This window comes from Salmo trutta, chromosome 23, assembly GCF_901001165.1.
Source record: "Salmo trutta chromosome 23, fSalTru1.1, whole genome shotgun sequence".
NCBI lineage: Eukaryota > Metazoa > Chordata > Actinopteri > Salmoniformes > Salmonidae > Salmo > Salmo trutta.
Genome location: NC_042979.1, coordinates 32,183,033 through 32,202,887, shown reverse-complemented (window position 1 = coordinate 32,202,887; position 19,855 = coordinate 32,183,033). Strand labels below are relative to the sequence as shown.

The 19,855-nt window shown below is 42.9% G+C and overlaps 2 protein-coding genes across 2 annotated transcripts in view; both read right to left on the bottom strand.

The window, feature by feature from the left end:
* The window catches only part of LOC115159797 (allograft inflammatory factor 1-like), a 36,844-nt gene extending 30,024 nt beyond the window's left edge, over positions 1 to 6,820 (bottom strand). Inside the window, exons 1-2 of the mRNA XM_029709854.1 lie at positions 6,469 to 6,820; positions 6,198 to 6,259 (exon numbers count right to left, since the gene is read on the bottom strand). Coding sequence (XP_029565714.1) covers positions 6,198 to 6,259; positions 6,469 to 6,493 — 87 coding nt within the window. The 5' untranslated portion in view covers positions 6,494 to 6,820. The remainder of the gene's footprint in view (positions 1 to 6,197; positions 6,260 to 6,468) is intronic.
* A 4,227-nt stretch (positions 6,821 to 11,047) lies between these two features.
* The window catches only part of LOC115159796 (laminin subunit gamma-3), a 203,617-nt gene continuing 194,809 nt past the window's right edge, over positions 11,048 to 19,855 (bottom strand). The window contains exons 25-28 of the mRNA XM_029709853.1: positions 16,632 to 16,834; positions 16,335 to 16,475; positions 13,608 to 13,707; positions 11,048 to 12,842 (exon numbers count right to left, since the gene is read on the bottom strand). Of these exons, the coding sequence (XP_029565713.1) occupies positions 12,580 to 12,842; positions 13,608 to 13,707; positions 16,335 to 16,475; positions 16,632 to 16,834 (707 nt within the window). The 3' untranslated portion in view covers positions 11,048 to 12,579. The remainder of the gene's footprint in view (positions 12,843 to 13,607; positions 13,708 to 16,334; positions 16,476 to 16,631; positions 16,835 to 19,855) is intronic.

The following is a 19,855-nucleotide window of genomic DNA, read 5'->3' as shown; positions in this document are numbered from 1 at the left end:
GACAGAGACAGATTGAGCAGGAGTGAAAGTTACTACACAGTGTGAGGAGTGGAATTTAAATAGTAGATGAATATGAGTATCAGCATTACAGCCAATCTCAACGACAGCGGCACGATTCAGTGGGTCTGACTCATCACTGCAACACGCACCACCCCACTAGAGGGTATTACTAGCAATCTACGGTATTAACAGCCTATAAAAAGCAGGTCTCATCATGGAGGTCAGACACAAGGATTTATTATTATTATGGAAATGGAGTGGCTAAATCAAAGCGTTATTGTAATCTGTTGAACATCACTGCATTCATTGACGAGAAACACTAGCTGTGTTCGAAAACCCATACCAACATACTGTATACTACACACTTAATGAGTATATACTACATACTATTAGTTCATTTTAATACTGTAAACGAACGGTATCCTTTCAGTTGAGCATACTAGCGCTTCGCTTGTCTACCGAAAGTTGATGTTGTTGCTATGCAACCTATTGCTAGCTTGTTAGCATAAAAGACTAGCTAGACATTAAGATTTTGGGTTTGTTCGTAAATTCAATCTGGAGTGCCAGAGTGCGTACTACTGGGCGTTAGTAAAGCCAGAGCATTGTCAGATTGAATTTATGAACGGTCAGAGCGTTTTGCTCTCAGAGTGTGTCACTGGACACTCTGGCCGGGGAGTAGGGTTGATCCGAGCATTCTGACCTCACAACGGGTGTCAGGCAACCAAGCTAACTCGCTAGCTATTCCAGACACAAATGAGAGAACACCTCACTCTGACCATTTTACTCCCCCTAGCAGAGCTGGTTAGGCCGTTTTCATGTTATCCAGAGCGTTGGTGACGAACTGTTCTGCTGGCAACCATTTAATTATGCTTTTTTTGCAGACATTTACTGACACTGGCCATATATTAAACAGCTGTTGAGCGTTTGTAAATTCAGTTATTCTGCGATCTGGCACATTCAGACAAGAGTGCTCTTAAATCGGAGTAGATAGCCAGAATTAACAATGTCCATTGAGAACACACAACGACTATACCACTTAGCTAAGAATAATCAAGTCAATAAACATTGGATAGTTAGTAACATTATAGTTAATATACTGCCTCTCTCGTCAGACTTGGACTGCAGATTTTCTGCCATTTTCTTCAAATTTGAAAACGTTGTGATGTCACGCCCATTTTCTAAAGCATTGCATTGCATTATGGGCCCTAAAAGCACAGAAATAAGTGGCCACTGCTTGTATACTTCGTAATTTGACGAATTTAGTACATCGTCTGGGAACTTTTGACACACTATATCCATACTATGACCAATAAGCATACTACATACTCAATTTATGTCACAAAAAGTATGGTTAGTAGGAGTATTCGAACACAACTTTCATTTACAATCAAAGCCTAAAATGAACACCCGCTACCTGCCAAATGCGGGTAAACACGTCTATTTCACCAGTCACGTTGGCGGGTGGTCTGCACGCCACAGTGCGAGCATTTCACTCACATTTGTGAATACCAATAGTCAAGTATGATCATATTTATAGTAAAATAAATTATGCAGCAGCTGTTTTCAATGTATTTCTGCTGTTATGTTTCAATGCTGGTAAATTAATAGCACAAAGAACTACAAATCCTAAATAACCTATTCCACTTTGCGCTGCAACACTGCCTGGCTGGGGATTGTGCGCACGTGAAGGGCTGAGTGAAATATAAACTCAGCAAAAAAAGAAACGGCCCTTTTTCAGGACCCTGTCTTTCAAAGATGATTCATAAAAATCAAAATAACTTCACAGATCTTTGTAAAGGGTTTAAACACTGTTTCCATAGCTTGTTCAATGATCCATAAACAATTAACAAGTAGTGATAACTTAGGACACTAAAGAGGCCTTTCTACTGACTGAAAAACACCAAAAGAAAGATGCCCAGGGTCCCTGCTCATCTGCGTGAACGTGCCTTAGGCATGCTGCAAGGAGGCATGAGGACTGCAGATGTGGCCAGGGCAATAAATTGCAATGTCCGTACTGTGAGACGCCTAAGACAGTGCTACAGGGAGACAGGGACAGCTGATCGTCCTCGCAGTGGCAGACCACGTGTAACAACACCTTCACAAGATTGGTACATCAGAACATCACACCTGCAGGACAGGTACAGGATGGCAACAACAACTGCCCGAGTTACACCAGGAACGCACAATCTCTCCATCAGTGCTCAGACTTTCCGCAATTGGTCGAGAGAGGCTGGACTGAGGGCTTGTAGGCCTGTTGTAAGGCAGGTCCTCACCAGACATCATCGGCAACAATGTTGCCTATGGGCACAAACCCACCGTCAAAGGGGGTTACACCGAGGCCTGTACTCTGGAACGGGATCGATTTGGAGGTTGAGGGTCCGTCATGGTCTGGGGCAGTGTGTCACAGCATCATCAGACTGAGCTTGTTGTCATTGCAGGCAATCTCAACGCAGTGCATTACAGGGAAGACATCCTCCTCCCTCATGTGGTACCCTTCCTGCAGGCTCATCCTGACATGACCCTCCAGCATGACAATGCCACCAGTCATACTGCTCGTTCTGTGCCTGATTTCCTGCAAGACAGGAATGTCAGTGTTCTGCCATGGCCAGCGAAGAGCCCGGATCTCAATCCCACTGAGTACGTCTGGGACCTGTTGGATCAGAGGGTGAGGGCTAGAGCCATTCCCCCCAGAAATGTCTGGGAACTTGCAGCTGCCTTGGTGGAAGAGTGGGGTAACATCTCACATCAAGAACTGGCAAATTTGGTGCAGTCTGTGAGGAGGAGATGCACTGCAGTACTTAATGCAGCTGGTGGCCACACCAGATACTGACTGTTACATTTGACCACCCCTTTGTTCAGGGACACATTATTCCATTTCTGTTAGTCACATGTCTGTGGAACTTGTTCAGTTTATGTCTCAGTTGTTGAATCTTGTTATGCTCATACAAATATTTATACATGTTAAGTTGGCTGAAAATAAACGCAGTTGACAGTGAGAGAACGTTTCTTCTTTTGCTCAGTTCCCATTTTTAGAAGCGCTACGCACATGCACAATTGCCTTGAAACAAAGGTCTACTAAAGTGATACTTTGTTCTTGTGTTTCTTGGCTATTTACATTGTTTTGTTCACGCGCTAGGTTGTTTTCTATGCCTTTCAGCTGCTTGGGAAGACAAAGCTTCTACTCGTCAGACTCACAGGTACAAACATGATTTGAGTCGCGCTACCACGGTAACCTCTCGTCCTTAAAGTTAAAAAAAAGTTAAATTAAACAATATACGACATTAGTTATTTCATACTAGTAATACATTGGTTTTAGAAACTGTTTGTGTTTTGTTGTTGTAATTTTAGCATCAAAACAACATTTTGACTGGTAAAAAAATCTGAGCGACTGGTAGATTTTTAAATCTACCTGCTGGTGGTTGCTGGACCAAAAAGTACATTTTATGCCCTGTTTACAATGGTTAACATTTATCCTTGTGTGTGTATGGCCGATGTCATCAGTTTGCCCATATGGGTCTACATTTTTACTGATGTTATTGCAGAAATGGGGATTATTATTTTGTCAAATGGCCCACAATATCAGTGATGCCCTCTCTTTGTGACCTGATTCTCTCTCCTCACGTCTAGGTTTGCTTTCATGTGAACAGAGCGCTCTTGACAGGCTGCCAGCCTGAGAGAAAGAGAGCAAGAGATTTAGAGAGAGTTGAGAAAGAGATTCACTACATGGCTAAAAGTATGTGGACACCTGCTCGTCGAACATCTCATTCCAAAATCACGGGTATTAATATGGAGTTGGTCCCCCTTTGCTGCTATAACTCTTCTGGGAAGGCTTTCCACTAGATGTTGGAACATTGCTGTGGGGACCATTCAGCCACAAGAGCATTAGTGAGGTCAGGCACTGATGTTGGGCGATTAAGCATTGTCATGCTGAAACAGGAAAGGGCTTCCCCAAACTGTTGCCACAAAGTTGGAAGCACAGAATCGTCTAGAATGTCAATGTATGCTGTAGCGTTAAGATCTCCCTTCACTGGTACTAAGGGGCCTAGCCCAAACCATGAAAAATAGCCACAGACCATTATTCCTCCTCCTCCACCAAACATTACAGTTGTCACCATGCATTGGGGCAGGTAAAGGGTTCTCCTGGCATCCGCCAAACCCAGATACAGTCTGACGGACGACAGATGGTGAAGCCTGATTCATCACGCCAGAGAGCGTGTTTCCACTGCTCCAGAGTCCAATGGCGGCAAGCTTTACACCACTCCAGCCAACGCTTGGTGTAACCGATGTGAAATGGCTAGCTAGTTAGCGGTGGTGCGCGCTAATAGCGTTTCAATCGGTGACGTCACTCGCTCTGAGACCTTAAGTAGTTGTTCCCCTTGCGCTGCAAGGGCTGCGGCTTTTGTGGCGGGATGGGTAACGATGCTTCATGGGTGACTGTTGTTGATGTGCGCAGAGGGTCCCTGGTTCAAGCCCAGGTTGGGGCGAGGAGAGGGATGGAAGCTATACTGTTACATTGGCATCGCGCATGGTAATCTTTGGCTTGTGTGTGGAAACCCATTTCATGAAGCTCCTGGCGAGCAGTTCTTGTGCTGACCTTGCTTCCAGAGGCAGTTTGGAACTCAGTAGTGAGTGTTGCAACTGAGGACAGACAATTTTTACACGCTATGCGCTTCAGCACTCGGTGGTCCTGTTCTGTGAGCTTGTGCCGCCTACCACTTCGCGTCTGAGCCGTTGTTCCACCCTAGACGTTTCCACTTTAAAATAACAGGTAAGCTACTTGAGAACAAGTTCTCATTTACAACTGCTGACCGGGAAAGCTCTAGCATGGTAGAAATTTGACTAACTGACTTGCTGGAAAGGTGGAATCATATGACGGTGCCACGTTGAAAGTCACTGAGCTGTTCAGTATGGGTCATTCTACAGCCAATGTTTGTCTATGGAGATTGCTTGTATGTGTGCTTGATTGTATACACCTATCAGTAATGGCTGTGGCTGAATAGCCGAAACCACTAATTTGAATGGGTGTACACATTTACATTACATTTAAGTCATTTAGCAGACGCTCTTATCCAGAGCGACTTACATATTGGTGCATTCACCTTAAGATATCCAGTGGAAAAACCACTTTACAATAGTGCATCTAAATCTTTTGGGGGGGGGGGGTAGAAGGATTACTTTATCCTATCCCAGGTATTCCTTAAAGAGGTGGGGTTTCAGGTGTCCACTACATGGCCAAAAGTGTGTTGCATGAAAAGATATGGGAACAGCCGTTGAGGCTGATACTCAATGCCATGTGCCTGTTCAAGCCCTCTTTCAGACAGTCGCCCCCCACACAAAGGGCTCATTCAGCCCACCGCCCAGACACCTGTTTCCATCTAAACGCCAAGGGAGATGGGCCACAGGGCATCAAAGGGCCTGCCCTTTTCTGATCCGAGTCAGGAATCACGTTGGGAATAGGGAATTGGATAAATAGTAAGCAATACTTAGGGTGACAAGGATCGATCTGGTCTAGCAAGAGGGATAACTCCCTGACTGATGGGCATGCCATACAACAAGTGTCCGTCACTCTCACAACACAGGGGCGGCCACAAGCATGGTTTATGACCGCCTGCAAGATAACAGGTCGCTGGGTCGATAACGATGTGCGAAATTAATAACAGATTTTATCACATGCAAATGTCAGTACAGGCAGATCATCATGTGGGTGGAACTAGTGTTCACATAACGTGGCTAGTAAGACTGCTGCTAGCTACTAACGTTAGCTACCTGGCTAAAACCACATTACAAACTGTCCTGAATGCTGATTGGCTGACAGCCGTGGTATATCAAACCATATACTACGGGTATGACAAAACATTTATTTTACTACCCTAATTACGTTGGTAACCAGTTTATAATAGCAATAGGGCAGGTCAGGGGTTTGTGGTATATGGCCTATATACCATGGCTAAGGCTAAAGGCTGCATCCAGGCACTCCGCGTTGCGTCGTACCGGTATAGCCCTTTGCCTTGGTATATTGGCCATATAACACACCCATCCCCTCGGCCTTATTGCTTAATTATAACATATGCACTAACAAGCTCGTCTAATTCAAAGCAGGTTCAAAGCCAAGTGTATTTTAATTCTGTCGAAAATATCATCGCAATACATTGACAAAATACACAAAACATCTTCATTAGAAAGATCACCAGACTTACCTTGTTTATTTCCTCGCATCTCTCCCTTTGTTGAGCTTTTAATAATCCAAAGGCTTTCCCTCCTGCAAGAAAAATAGCTCGTTAGCCTAATTTCATCATGTGGCTAGTAATCAGTAACGTTAATACAGTAGCTAGCTACTACTAGCTAGCCCTCTTGCAAGATCAATTGAAAAGAGTGGCTATTAGCTTTCCGTTCTAATATAATACAAAACTAGTCGACTATGAGCGTTAGCCCTTTAGCCCTTTATCCCACTCGGATATTTGTAATTACCTTGAAACTTATGATTTACAGGCATTGTGGAATGAGTTCGATATGGTGAGACAGATAGAGAAGGAGAAATCGGCACACAGCACCTCGCTCTTCTTCCCTTCGCGGGCAGTGGCACGCACGCACAGTGGGTCTGTCAATTCCAGACAGGCATTGGTCAATTCACAGCAAGCGATGCTCTCTGGTTCGCCAGGAACGCTAGTGACACTTGGTCACCCTCGTGTGGTACATTAAATAACTGCAAGTGCAAGGTACACAATGTCTTAAAAAAAATATCTCTAAAAAAGATTTGAAACAAAATCCCTAAAAAGGTAGACCTAGGCCTCATTGTGGACGTGTGAGTTTTCAAGTCAATTTTCCTCAAACAAATTATAATATTGCTCTTCATTGTCTTTATTTGACTCTGTATACATGTATTGGTGTGCTTTTATATACACTATGTATACAAATGTATGTGGACACCACTTCAAGTTAGTACTGCATTTGAACAATTTCTAAGAAATCGGGTCTGTTCAATGGTAATTTCCATTCTTGATATGTATTCCTTGATTCTTGAAAAATATAACAAATAAATACTTAATATGCTTACGTTTGTTTTAATGAATACATTTGATTATTGTTTACAAACAACAGGAATGTAAACAATGTAGCCTACAGTATAGCTTCTAGTATAACTATCATGACAAGATGTCTTGGACTGTCAGTCCTTGCATCTAGAGTGCTGTCTATGAATTTATGAAGAGTTACATTTCAATGTCAAACGTGTTGTAATGCGGAACTACCATTGATCGGTTTGAATCCTGGCCTAACTTTGGGGAGGCAGGTAGGCTAGTGGTTAGAGCATTGGACTAGTAACTGAAAGGTTGCAAGATCGAATCCCTGAGCTGACAAGGTAAGAATCTGGTGTTCTACCACTGAACGAGGCAGTTAACCCACTGTTCCTAGGCCATCATTGCAAATAAGAAGTTGTTCTTAACTGAGTTGCCTAGGTAAAATAAACTTTCAAGTCCATATCAGGGATTGTCTCTCCATCATTGCATCTAGAGCTCTGTCTATGAAATTAGTAAGGCTACATTTCCCTAGTGATACTGAAACACATATCTAACTGAATTGGTGGGACTGCTGTTTTGCTGAAAAACTATTCCATGTCATAATGTTAATATGTTTTTCAAAATGTTATTTGATTTCATTTGGGAAGCGAATTTCCTGCATAGATGGTTGTCAGGACTCAGTAACCACATTATAGTGTCCATCGACTGTGTGGAGGTCATTAAGATCAGCATTATCTAAAACCCCCTGTTCCTCCCTAGATATGTGCCAGGGGCTCTCAGATCGTTAGACTCTAGCATTTGAATTATATGTTTGGTGTGGTAGAGTGACTACACTGACGACCCTCAAGCAGTGACTGTCTGACAGACATGAATGTGTTGTTTTGTGTAGGCATGCACGAACTCTGTGACAATCTGGAGAAGAAAAAAACCGGTTAATTAGTCTGAATCCTCTGACCATCTGATCAGTGTGTACATTATTATATCTAGGTTTGTGACATATATTTTACATTTTAGTCATTTAGCAGATGCTCTTATATGCTTATAATTTAGATAGCTGGGTGAGACAACCACATATGACAGTCTTAGCAAGTACATTCTCCCTCAATAAAGTAGCTTACAGTAAAGTCAGCATTAGTAGGCCATAGTCTCACCCCCAGCCCTTTAGGTATCTTACCTAAACAAACCTGATTCTTCAACAAGAATTTAGGCTGTGTTATACAGGCAGCCCAATTCTGATCGTTGTCCAATTATTGGCAAAAGAGCAAATCTGATTGGTCAGAAGACCAATAAGTTAAGAAAATAAAACAGAATTGTGCTGCCTGTGTAAATGCAGCCACATTGTAATGTCTAGCATGCCAGGCTACCTCGGGGCTAACTGGGCTGTAGCCTTAAATTGTTCATGTTCACAGATAGCGGGGTTGTCACATCACTCTGGCTGTGTTGCAGCCCAATCCTGATATTTTCCCCATTTATTGGCAAAAGAGTTGATCTGATTGGTCAGAAGACCAATTACTGGAAAAATATCAGAATTAGGCTGCCTGTGTAAACGCAGCCTTTGTGTAAATTTGTATGCATTTCTCTGCCCAGGCATTGCTGACGCCTGACAGATCTTACAACGCCTGGATAGGCATTTTAAGCATCAGCTAATATGTTATAGCAATCTGATGCCCGACTGCACAGTCGATGAGGTGGCAAGTAACCATTGGTTGATGCATACAAGGTCTGAGCAGGGGAACGCGACCACAGTCTTCATATGACTTGTGTACGCAAAACATCATGATTGACGTTCTATTAAATGTATAAACCCATGCAGTCATATAGGCCTACTCATCGCTTAGTAAGCACTAGAACCACAATGAAACCATTTGAACCATTCAGTTATAACAGTTTACTAATGATTTATAAATACAAACCACATATGTCTGTAACTTATAAAACCTTTAAAATCGCTACCTAACCCCCCTTATAAACTATTATGTCACTCTAGCCACCCAACTGGTTTTCAAAAAAGATCTGATGTGATTGGTCAAAAGACCAATTAGTGGGAAAAAGATCAAAATTGGGGTGCCTGTGTTAGCATTCACTTATGTACAGGACATACCTTAAAGATGTTCCTGGAAGGGCCCTCATATACACTGCTCAAAAAAATAAAGGGAACACTTAAACAACACAATGTAACTCCAAGTCAATCACACTTCTGTGAAATCAAACTGTCCACTTAGGAAGCAACACTGATTGACAATAAATGTCACATGCTGTTGTGCAAATGGAATAGACAACAGGTGGAAATTATAGGCAATTAGCAAGACACCCCCAATAAAGGAGTGGTTCTGCAGGTGGTGACCACAGACCACTTCTCAGTTCCTATGCTTCCCGGCTGATGTTTTGGTCACTTTTGAATGCTGGCGGTGCTTTCACTCTAGTGGTAGCATGACACGGAGTCTACAGCCCACACAAATGGCTCAGGTAGTGCAGCTCATCCAGGATGGCACATCAATGCGAGCTGTGGCAAGAAGGTTTGCTGTGTCTGTCAGCGTAGTGTCCAGAGCATGGAGGCGCTACCAGGAGACAGGCCAGTATATCAGGAGATGTGGAGGAGGCCGTAGGAGGGCAACAACCCAGCAGCAGGACCGCTACCTCTGCCTTTGTGCAAGGAGGAGCAGGAGGAGCACTGCCAGAGCCCTGCAAAATGACCTCCAGCAGGCCACAAATGTGCATGTGTCTGCTCAAACGGTCAGAAACAGACTCCATGAGGGTGGTATGAGGGCCCGACGTCCACAGGTGGGGGTTGTGCTTACAGCCCAACACCGTGCAGGACGTTTGGCATTTGCCAGAGAACACCAAGATTGGCAAATTCGCCACTGGCGCCCTGTGCTCTTCACAGATGAAAGCAGGTTCACACTGAGCACATGTGACAGACGTGACAGAGTCTGGAGACGCCGTGGAGAACGTTCTGCTGCCTGCAACATCCTCCATCATGACCGGTTTGGTGGTGGGTCAGTCATGGTGTGGGGTGGCATTTCTTTGGGGGGCCGCACAGCCCTCTATGTGCTCGCCAGAGGTAGCCTGACTGCCATTAGGTACCAAGATGAGATCCTCAGACCCCTTGTGAGACCATATGCTGGTGCGGTTGACCCTGGGTTCCTCCTAATGCAAGACAATGCTAGACCTCATGTGGCTGGAGTGTGTCAGCAGTTCCTGCAAGAGGAAGGCATTGATGCTCTGGACTGGCATGCCTGTTCCCCAGACCTGAATCCAATTGAGCACATCTGGGACATCATGTCTCGCTCCATCCACCAATGCCACGTTCCACCACAGACTGTCCAGGAGTTGACGGATGCTTTAGTCCAGGTCTGGGAGGAGATCCCAAGGGAGACCATCTGCCACCTCATCAGGAGCATGCCCAGGCGTTGTAGGGAGGTCATACAGGCACGAGGAGGCCACACACACTACTGAGCCTCATTTTGACTTGTTTTAAGGACATTACATCAAAGTTGGATCAGCCTGTAGTGTGGTTTTCCACTTTAATTTTGAGTGTGACTCCAAATCCAGACCTCCATGGGTTGATAAATTGGATTTCCATTGATTATTTTTGTGTGATTTTGTTGTCAGCACATTCAACTATGTAAAGAAAAAAGTATTTAATAAGATTATTTCATTCATTCAGATCTAGGATGTGTTATTTTAGTGTTCCCTTTATTTTTTTGAGCAGTGTAGTTAAACGCTAGACTGGCCAGTGTTTTCCCTTCGGGCAGTGATAAACAGACCTGAATCTCTGGTTGGTCTGAGCAATCAGAAACTGTCACAATCCTGTGAGTGTTAGTATGAAGAATGTGTGATATACAGTATAAAGTAGTGTGGGGGTTTGGGCTTTGTGCAGTACAGATATATAAAGTAGTGCAGAGGTCCCAGAGTCCTGTATGATTCCACCACAGTGGGTCAACTAACTCCCAGCAAGTGATGCCATCTGGTTTGCCAGGAACGCTAGTGACTCTTGGTCACCACCGTGTGGTAAATGAAAGAACTGCAGGGACGTTTGTCAGTTTAATATCAAACAAAGGATCCAACATTTAACAGAAATATAGTCCATAAGACTGAAGTTATGAATGTAATACAATTTGTATTGATATTATGCACTTCTATTATTGCTTTTAATCATCAGTATTTGATCCAGTATATATTTATAGTGTGCTTTATAGTCTTATTTATGGCTTTGTCAATAGCTATGCTAGTTTCTCCAATAGTAATCAACAGCACCATCAACAAAAATCACACGATTTTGGGGGCGAGCACACACGCAGAGAGAGAATACATTACATTTTCAGGCCTTGTTTTCTACTTTGTTTACCGGGCTATCATCTAAAACCAATCATATCCTATTTGTGGTCTGACAAAATTCCATCTCAACTAGAAAGGTCCCATTTCTAGCGACAGATTTCTATACCTTCAATAATTCAGTAGGTATTCCAGCCACTGTTACCCACATGGAGAAAACCAACAGGTTGGTTGTTTTTGTCCTTTTCCATTTGACAGACAACAGATCATTTGCTCAGAGAGAAAGAGAAAAGAGATTGAGGGAAAGCGAGAGGAACATGCAGAATCCCAAACTGAATGACTATGTGTGCGTGGTGTGGTGTGTGTGCAGTTAAACCCTATGGAGGGCAAAATTACTAATTGTTAATTACGGAAGGCTGATGAAAATTGCTCAAGTGTAAATGAAGGTGTCACATTGGAGAAGCACCGCAGTTCAGACACACCTACCCCCAAAGTGGAAAATCAGCATTATTTTAAAGTTGACAAGACACACTGGGCTGTTGAACAGGCAGCTATAGCTGACTGTTATTACTCACTGATTAATTACACTGCAGATGTTGTTGGAAATATTACAGGGGGAAAGGAAATGAGAAAGAAAAGTCACTGCTATGGAGACAGGGGTAATGTGGAGTCGGAAGCTGTACGAGCTATGGAAAGCAAAGTAAAGCCAAAAAGGACTGAGGGGTAGAACTAAAGGAAAGAGCATGATGGTAGAAGCTCAAAGAGGGCATGGAAAACTGCCTATGACTGGATAGTAGTATCAAAGTGGTATCAGCCAGGTCAGAAAAATATAGTGGAGGTTGAAAAGTATAGAGACAAAGTGGTAGAACTGTGTGACTGCACTGCAGTAGATGGGGATGCACAAACACAGTATTGTCCAGTAACACCAATAACAAACTGAGGATGCCACCTACACTTCTATGGATGTGTCCCAAATGGAGCCACATTCCCTTCATAGTGCACTACTTTTGACCAAAGCTCTACAGGCACTAGTCAAAAGTCATTCACTATAGGGTGCCATTTGGGACAGACTTCATCCCCCCTAAAGCATTCAAATATCTGAGTCCTACCCACCATCTGACCTTCTAGAGTCCTCTCAGCATTCTTATGTCTAATTCCAATTTTCCTGGTGTAAGAAACATGGTAGACCCTATTTTAAATAATTGAGGTTGAGTGAACGAGTGTGTGCACGTCAGGGAGGGAGTAGAATGAATGGAATACAACTTCAGTGTCCTCCAGGAGCCCCGTGCTAGTGTCCCTCTATCCCCGAGGCCTGGGTGCAGGTCTGGGGCAGGTGCAGGGCGATGTCCTTCAAACTGTCTCGCTCCTGCCTTATCTCCTGCAGGTCCTGTTCCAGGTGGGTCAGTTGGCTCTTCTGGTCCCGGGCAGCTGACCATAGGGTCTGGATCTTCATGTTCAGGGCAGGGCTCTCCACGCTGCCACGCAGAACACCCAACCGCACCGCTGTCTCACTCAGGATACGGTCAAACTGCTCCAGCACCATGCTCCCATCTGAAAGACAGAAAACACTATTTGAGATACTACATTGTACAGTTATTGTGAAAAAGTATAGCGAGACAGAAAGAGGGATGAATTTGTACTTCAAAGCTATGAGTGTTGAACAGGCCTAGTATTTAACTCTTGCCATCAGCAAGGCTCTTATCTTGTGTGGTCTATGTGCCACCCTGTTGTGCCCACCCAACGATGGGGGTTGGCCAGCGTTATGAGTGAATGTTTCTCCATCAGGATGGTGCCCAAACTCCACCAGCATAATGAGTGGACATTTCTCCATCAGGATGGTGCCCACATCACGACAGTTACAACTGACTCATTAACAGGGACAGAGGGAAACTGTGGGAAACCATTTAGTCACCTGGTTTAGGCATTTAATAAAAACAACATTTGTAACAGTATATCTGGTTTGATTAATTCTACTGGTAATCAGGATATCTGAATTCATATAATTCCTAGAGAGGTGGGTCAACATTCTTCCTTCATCTGAGAAATCCATCTGTACCACTTTACTAACAACCATTCTGACATAGCATCACTGATCTGATGGAAGTCAGGTGTGAGTGATCAGTGGTGAGGAGGGGAGTAACATGTAGGCTTAGATGCTTCTGGTTGAGCTGACATGTTGGATTTGTTACTGCATGAAATTTAGTGCGCGCCCAAATTCCTACCCTATTCCCCATGTGCCCCAGCTAAAAGTAGTGCACTATATAGGGAGTAGGGTGTCATTTGGGACAGCCCAGTAAACGTCAGATTTGAACTTACCCATGTTACTGATGAGCTGGGTGAGTGTGAGTGAATAGGCCTCCAGCTGAAACTTAGCTGCCTGGATGTCCCCCTTCACACTGGTCAGAGACTCTACAGGCTGGAGATCACAGAGGGACAAATAGACAGGGACAGTTTGTAATGAATACTCGGGGAGAAAAAGATGTAGACTCACGCACAAAGCACAGCAGGTGTTTATTTTGCAGAAGGCAGGAATCGTGGTCACAGGCAGGTAATACACAGGTAAGCAAACAGGCAGGTGAATCAAAACTAGGACTGAAGGCTATAACTGGTTCTCACAAAAGAGCTAGGAAAAGGCTTAGTAGAGTCAAAACAAAAAATACCTCACAAAGGCACAAACAGAATGTACTGAACTAAATAAGGAGCTGATGACACCATTGGTTCATTGGTGATATCAATGAACAAAAATGAAAGACAGGGCTACGTTCAAGAACACAAAGAAACAGGGCTACATTCAAGAACTCAACGAAACAGAACACAAGGTTGACTAAGAAAATAAATACAGAACCTTACACATATGTACTGTAAATATACAGAGCAGTTTAAAGTTTGGATACACCTACTCATTTCAGGGTTTTTCTTTATTTTTACTATTTCTACATTGTATAAAAATAGTGAAGACATCAAAACTATGAAATAACACATATGGAATCATGTAGTAACCAAAAAAGTGTTTAACAAATCAAAATATATTTTGTATTTGAGATTCTTCAAAGAATGATGAGAACTCCAATCAGGATTGAGAACTCCAATCAGGATTATGCCTGTCCGACCGCTCCCCACAGCACGCTGGTACCCCGCCACAATGCTAAAAAGGCTACACTGCTCTGTAGTAACCAAAAAAGTGTTCAACAAATCAAAATATATTTGATATTTGAGATTCTTCAAAGTAGCCACCCTTTGCCTTGATGACAGCTTTGCACACTCTTGGCATTCTCTCAACCAGCTTCATGAGGTAGTCACCTGGAATGCATTTCAATTAACAGGTGTGCCTTGTTACAAGTTAATTTGTGGAATTTCTTTCCTTCTTAATGTGTTTGAGCCAATCAGTTGTGTTGTGACAAGGTAGGGGTGGTATATAGAAGACAGCCCTATTTGGTAAAAGACCAAGTCCATATTATGGCAAGAACAGCTCAAATAAGCAAAGAGAAACGACAGTCTATCAGTACTTTAAGACATGAAGGTCAGTCAATATGGAACATTTTAAGAACTTTAAATGTTTCTTCAAGTGCAGTTCCAAAAACCATCAAGCGCCATGATGAAACTGGCTCTCATGAGAACCGCCACAGGAAAGGAAGACCCAGAGTTACCTCTGCTGCAGAGGATAAGTTCATTAGAGTTAACAGCACCTCAGATTGCAGGCCAAATAAATGTTTTACAGAGTTCAAGTAACAGACACATCTCAACATCAACTGTTCAGAGACTGCATGATTCAGGTCTTCATAGTCGAATTGCTGCAAAGAAACCACTACTAAAGGACACCAATAAGAATAAGAGACTTGCTTGGGCCAAGAAACACGAGCAATGGACATTAGACTGGTGGAAATCTGTCATTTGGTCTGGTCCAAATTTGAGATTTTTGGTTCCAACCGCCGTGTCTCTGTGAGACGCAGAGTAGGTGAACGGATGATCTCTGCATGTGTGGTTCCCACCATGAAGCATGGAGGAGGAGGTGTGATGGTGTGGGGGTACTTTGCTGGTGACACTGTCAGTGATTTGTTTAGAATTCACATTTAACCAGCATGGCTACCACAGCATTCTGCAGTGATACGCCATCCCATCTGGTTTGCACTTAGTGGGACTATCATTTGATTTTCAACAGGACAATGACCCAACACACCTCCAGGCTGCGTAAGGGCTAGTTGACCAAGAAGGAGATTGATGGAGTGCTGCATCAGATGACCTAGCCTCCACAATTACCCGACCTCAATCCAATTGAGATGATTTAGGATGAGATGAACCCCAGTGTGAAGGAAAAGCAGCCAACAATGGCCAACATATATGGGAACTCCTTCAAGACTGTTGGAAAAGCATTCCAGGTGAAGCTGGTTGAGAGAATGCCAAGAGTGTGCAATGCTGTCATCAAGGCAAAGGGTGGCTACTTTGAAGAATCTCAAATATTTTTGGGGGTCACTATATGATTCCATATGTGTTATTTCATTGTTTTGATGTCTTCACTATTATTCTACAATGTAAAAAACAGTAAAAATTAAGAAAAACCCTAGAATGAGTAGGTGTGTCCAAGTCTTTGACGGATACTGCATATAGAGAGATAGATAGATGGCAACATTATAGCATACAATGTGGGGGCTGAATCCCCCTTCCGATCCGCATGTGTAACTCCTGATAACTTTCAAATCAAAGTGTTTTTGTCACTTGCACAGAATACAGCGGGTGTAACGGTACCATGAAATGCTTACAAATGCTTACTTTCAAGGATTCATGGAGCAATGTCAGTTGTATATTTGTGTGAAAATTTGCCCATGCAAATCTCAAGCTAGGATTCAACCCTAAGTGATTGGATATAGTATTGTACTAAATATTCTTTCAGGTCCCAGATTATTGGTTGTGTTGTGTTACCTATGAGTTGAGTTGGGTTTGTGCCTGGGCAGTGTGGTTGATTATTGGTTGTGTAGTGGTTACATATGAGTTGAGTTGGGCTTGTGCCTGGACAGTGTGGTTGATTATTGGTTGTGTTGTGGTTACCTCTACGTTGAGTTGAGCTTGTGCCTGGGCAGTGTGGTTCTCCAGCTCAGCCAGCTGCTGCAGGGCTGTGTCCACAGAGGAGCTGAGCTGGGCAGACGCTGTCCTCGCGTACTTGACCTTGGTCAGGGTGGCCTTGGCCTCCTGGGTTCAGAGAAAAACACAGACAAATGAATACAAAGAAAAAAGAAAGGAGACAAATAAACAGGATTCATAGGGGTGTGATGTGACATGTGAATGGAATTTAAATTGCGCACACACACACACAACAACACACACATTTGCCCCCCCCATGCTCACTTTAGACAGGGCGTGTGCAGTGTGTTCTGCCTGTTCTGCGGTAGCGTTGGAGAGGGTAGCGTTATCCAGGGCAGGCCTCAGGACTCTCTCTGTCTGGTTCACCTTCTTATTGATGTCTTCCAGAACCTTCTCCCTCAGCAGCGTCTCCTTCTTCAGAGCAGCCTTGGTCTGGGCCTGCCTTCGAGGCCACTCTCTCTGCATGTCTAGGGTGGGGGATGGACAGAGGCAAGGCAGGTTGGCCACTGACATGGTTTAAAGAAGTGTGATAGCAACTGACAAAAAGTTGTTTATTCTATCCTAGCCTATTCTATTTCACAATCCATGTACAAGTAACAAAGTAATGAGAAAATATGAGTTCTAGTTCCATTCAATTCTATTCCTTCTCTTACAAAAAACCCATGTTCAGTCCCAGCGTCCTAAGCTTGGTGACGAGCTTGGAGGGGACAATGGTGTTGAAAGCTGGGCTGTAGTCAATGAACAGCATTCTCACATAGGCATTCCTCTTACATGTACAGTTGAAGTTGGAAGTTTACATACACTTAGGTTGGAGTCAGTAAAATTTGTTTTTCAACCACTACACAAATTTCTTGTTAAAAAACTATAGTTTTGGCAAGTTGGTTAGGACATCTACTTTGTGCATGACACAAGTAATTTTTCCAACAATTATTTACAGACAGATTATTTCACTTACAATTCACTGTATCTCAATTCCAGTGGGTCAGAAGTTTACATACACTAAGTTGACTGTGCCTTTAAACAGCTTGGAAAATCCAAAAAAATTATGTCATGGCTTTAGAAGCTTCTGATAGGCTAATTGACATAATTTGAGTCAATTGGAGGTGTACCTGTGGATGTACTTCAAGACCTACCTTCAAACTCACTGCCTCTTTGCTTGACATCATGGGAAAATCAAAAGAAATCAGCCAAGACCTCAGAAACAAAATTGTAGACCTCCACAAGTCTGGTTCATCCTTGGGAACAATTTCCAAAGGTACCACCAATACTATGCAAGTATAAACACCATGCGACGACGCAGCTGTCATACCGCTCAGGAAGGAGACGCGTTCTGTCTCCTAGAGATGAACGTACTTGGTGCGAAAAGTGCAAATCAATCCCAGAACAGCAAAGGACCTTGTGAAGATGTTGGAGGAAACAGGTACAAAAGTATATATATCCACAGTAATACGAGTCCTATATCGACATAACATGAACGGCAGCTCAGCAAGGAAGAAGTCACTGCTCCAAAACCGCCATAAAAAAGCCAGACTACGGTTTGCGACTGCACATGGGGACAAATATCGTACTTTTTGGAGAAATGTCCTCTTGTCTGATGAAACAAAAATAGAACTGTTTGGCCATAATGACCATCGTTATGTTTGGAGGAAAAAGGGGGATGCTTGCAAGCCGAAGAACACCATCCCAACAGTGAAGCATGGGGTTGGCAGCATCATGTTGTGGCAGTGCTTTGCTGCAGGAGGGATTGGTGCACTTCACAAAATAGATGGCATCACGAGGAAAGCAAATTATGTGGATATATTGAAGCAACATCTCAAGACATCAGTCAGGAAGTTAAAGCTTGGTTGCAAATGGGTCTTCCAAATGGACAATGACCCCATGCATACTTCCAAAGTTCTGGCAAAATGGCTGAAGGACAACAAAGTCAAGGTATTGGAGTGGCCATCACAAAGCCCTGACCTCAATCCTATAGAATATTTGTGGTCAGAACTGAAAAAGCATGTGCGAGCAAGGAGGCCTACAAACTTGATTCAGTTACACCAGCTATGTCAGGAGGAATGGGCCAAAATTCACCCAACTTGTTGTGGAAGGCTACCCGAAACGTTTGACCCAAGTTAAACAATTTTAAAGGCAATGCTACCAAATACTAATTGAGTGTATGTAAACTTCTGACCCACTAAGAATGTGATTAAAGAAATAAAAGCTGAAATAGAATGATTTATCTACTATTATTCTGACATTTCACATTCTTAAAATAAAGTGGTGATCCTAACTGACCTAAGACAGGGATGGATTTTTTTACTAAGATTAAATGTCAGGAAATGTGAAAAACTGAGTTTAAATGTATTTGGCTAAGGTGTATTCCGACTTCAACTGTATCTAGATGGGTGAGGGCAGTGTGGAGTGCAATTGAAATTGCGTCATCTATGGACCTGTTGTGGCAGTATGCAAATTGGAGTGAGTCTGGGATGATGAAGCTAATTTCCTGCAATTCCAGCCATTTTGCTATGGGGTTTTGTACTGTGTATTTCAATACTGCATTCTCGACATAGCTCATCCTAATATTTCTACTACCGTAAAATGCATCTTAGTTTCACTGTTTATATACAACGCATATTTATTAATACAGTGCATTTGGAAAGTATTCAGACCCGCTGACTTTTTCCACATTTTGTCACGTTACAGCCTTATTCTAAAATTGATAAAAAACTTTTTTTCCCCTCATCAATCTACACACAATAACCCATAATGACAAAGCAAAATCAGGTTTTAGAAATGTTTGCAAGTGTATAAAAAAAAAAAACTTAAATATTACATTTACATAAGTATTCAGACCCTTTACTCAGTACTTTGTTGAAGCACCTACAGTGCCTAGCAAAAGTTTTCACCCCCCTATTTTGTTTCATTATAACCTGTAATTTAAATGGATTTTTGTTTGGATTTCATGTAATGGACATACACAAAATATTCCAAATTGGTGAAGTTAAATGAAAAAAATTACTTGTTAAAAACATTATATATATATAAAAATACAAAAAAAAAGAAAAATGGTGCGTGCATATGTATTCACCCCTTTGAAGCCCTTAAATAATATCTGGTGCAACCAGTCACATAATTAGTTAAATAAAGTCCACCTGTGTGCAATCTAAGTGTCACATGATTTGTCACATGATCTCAGTATATATACACCTGTTCTGAAAGGCCCCAGAGTCTGCCACACCACTGAGCAAGGGGCACCACCAAGCAAGCAGCACTATGAAGACCAAGGCGCTCTCCAAACAGGTCAGGGACAAAGTTGTGGAGAAGTACAGATCAAGGTTGGGATATAAAAAAATATCTGAAACTTTGAACATCCCAGGGAGCACCATTAAATCCATTATTAAAAAATGGAAAGAATATGGCACCACAACAAACCTGCCAAGAGAGGGCCGCCCACCAAAACTCACGGACCAGGCAAGGAGGGCATTAATCAGAGAGGCAACAAAGAG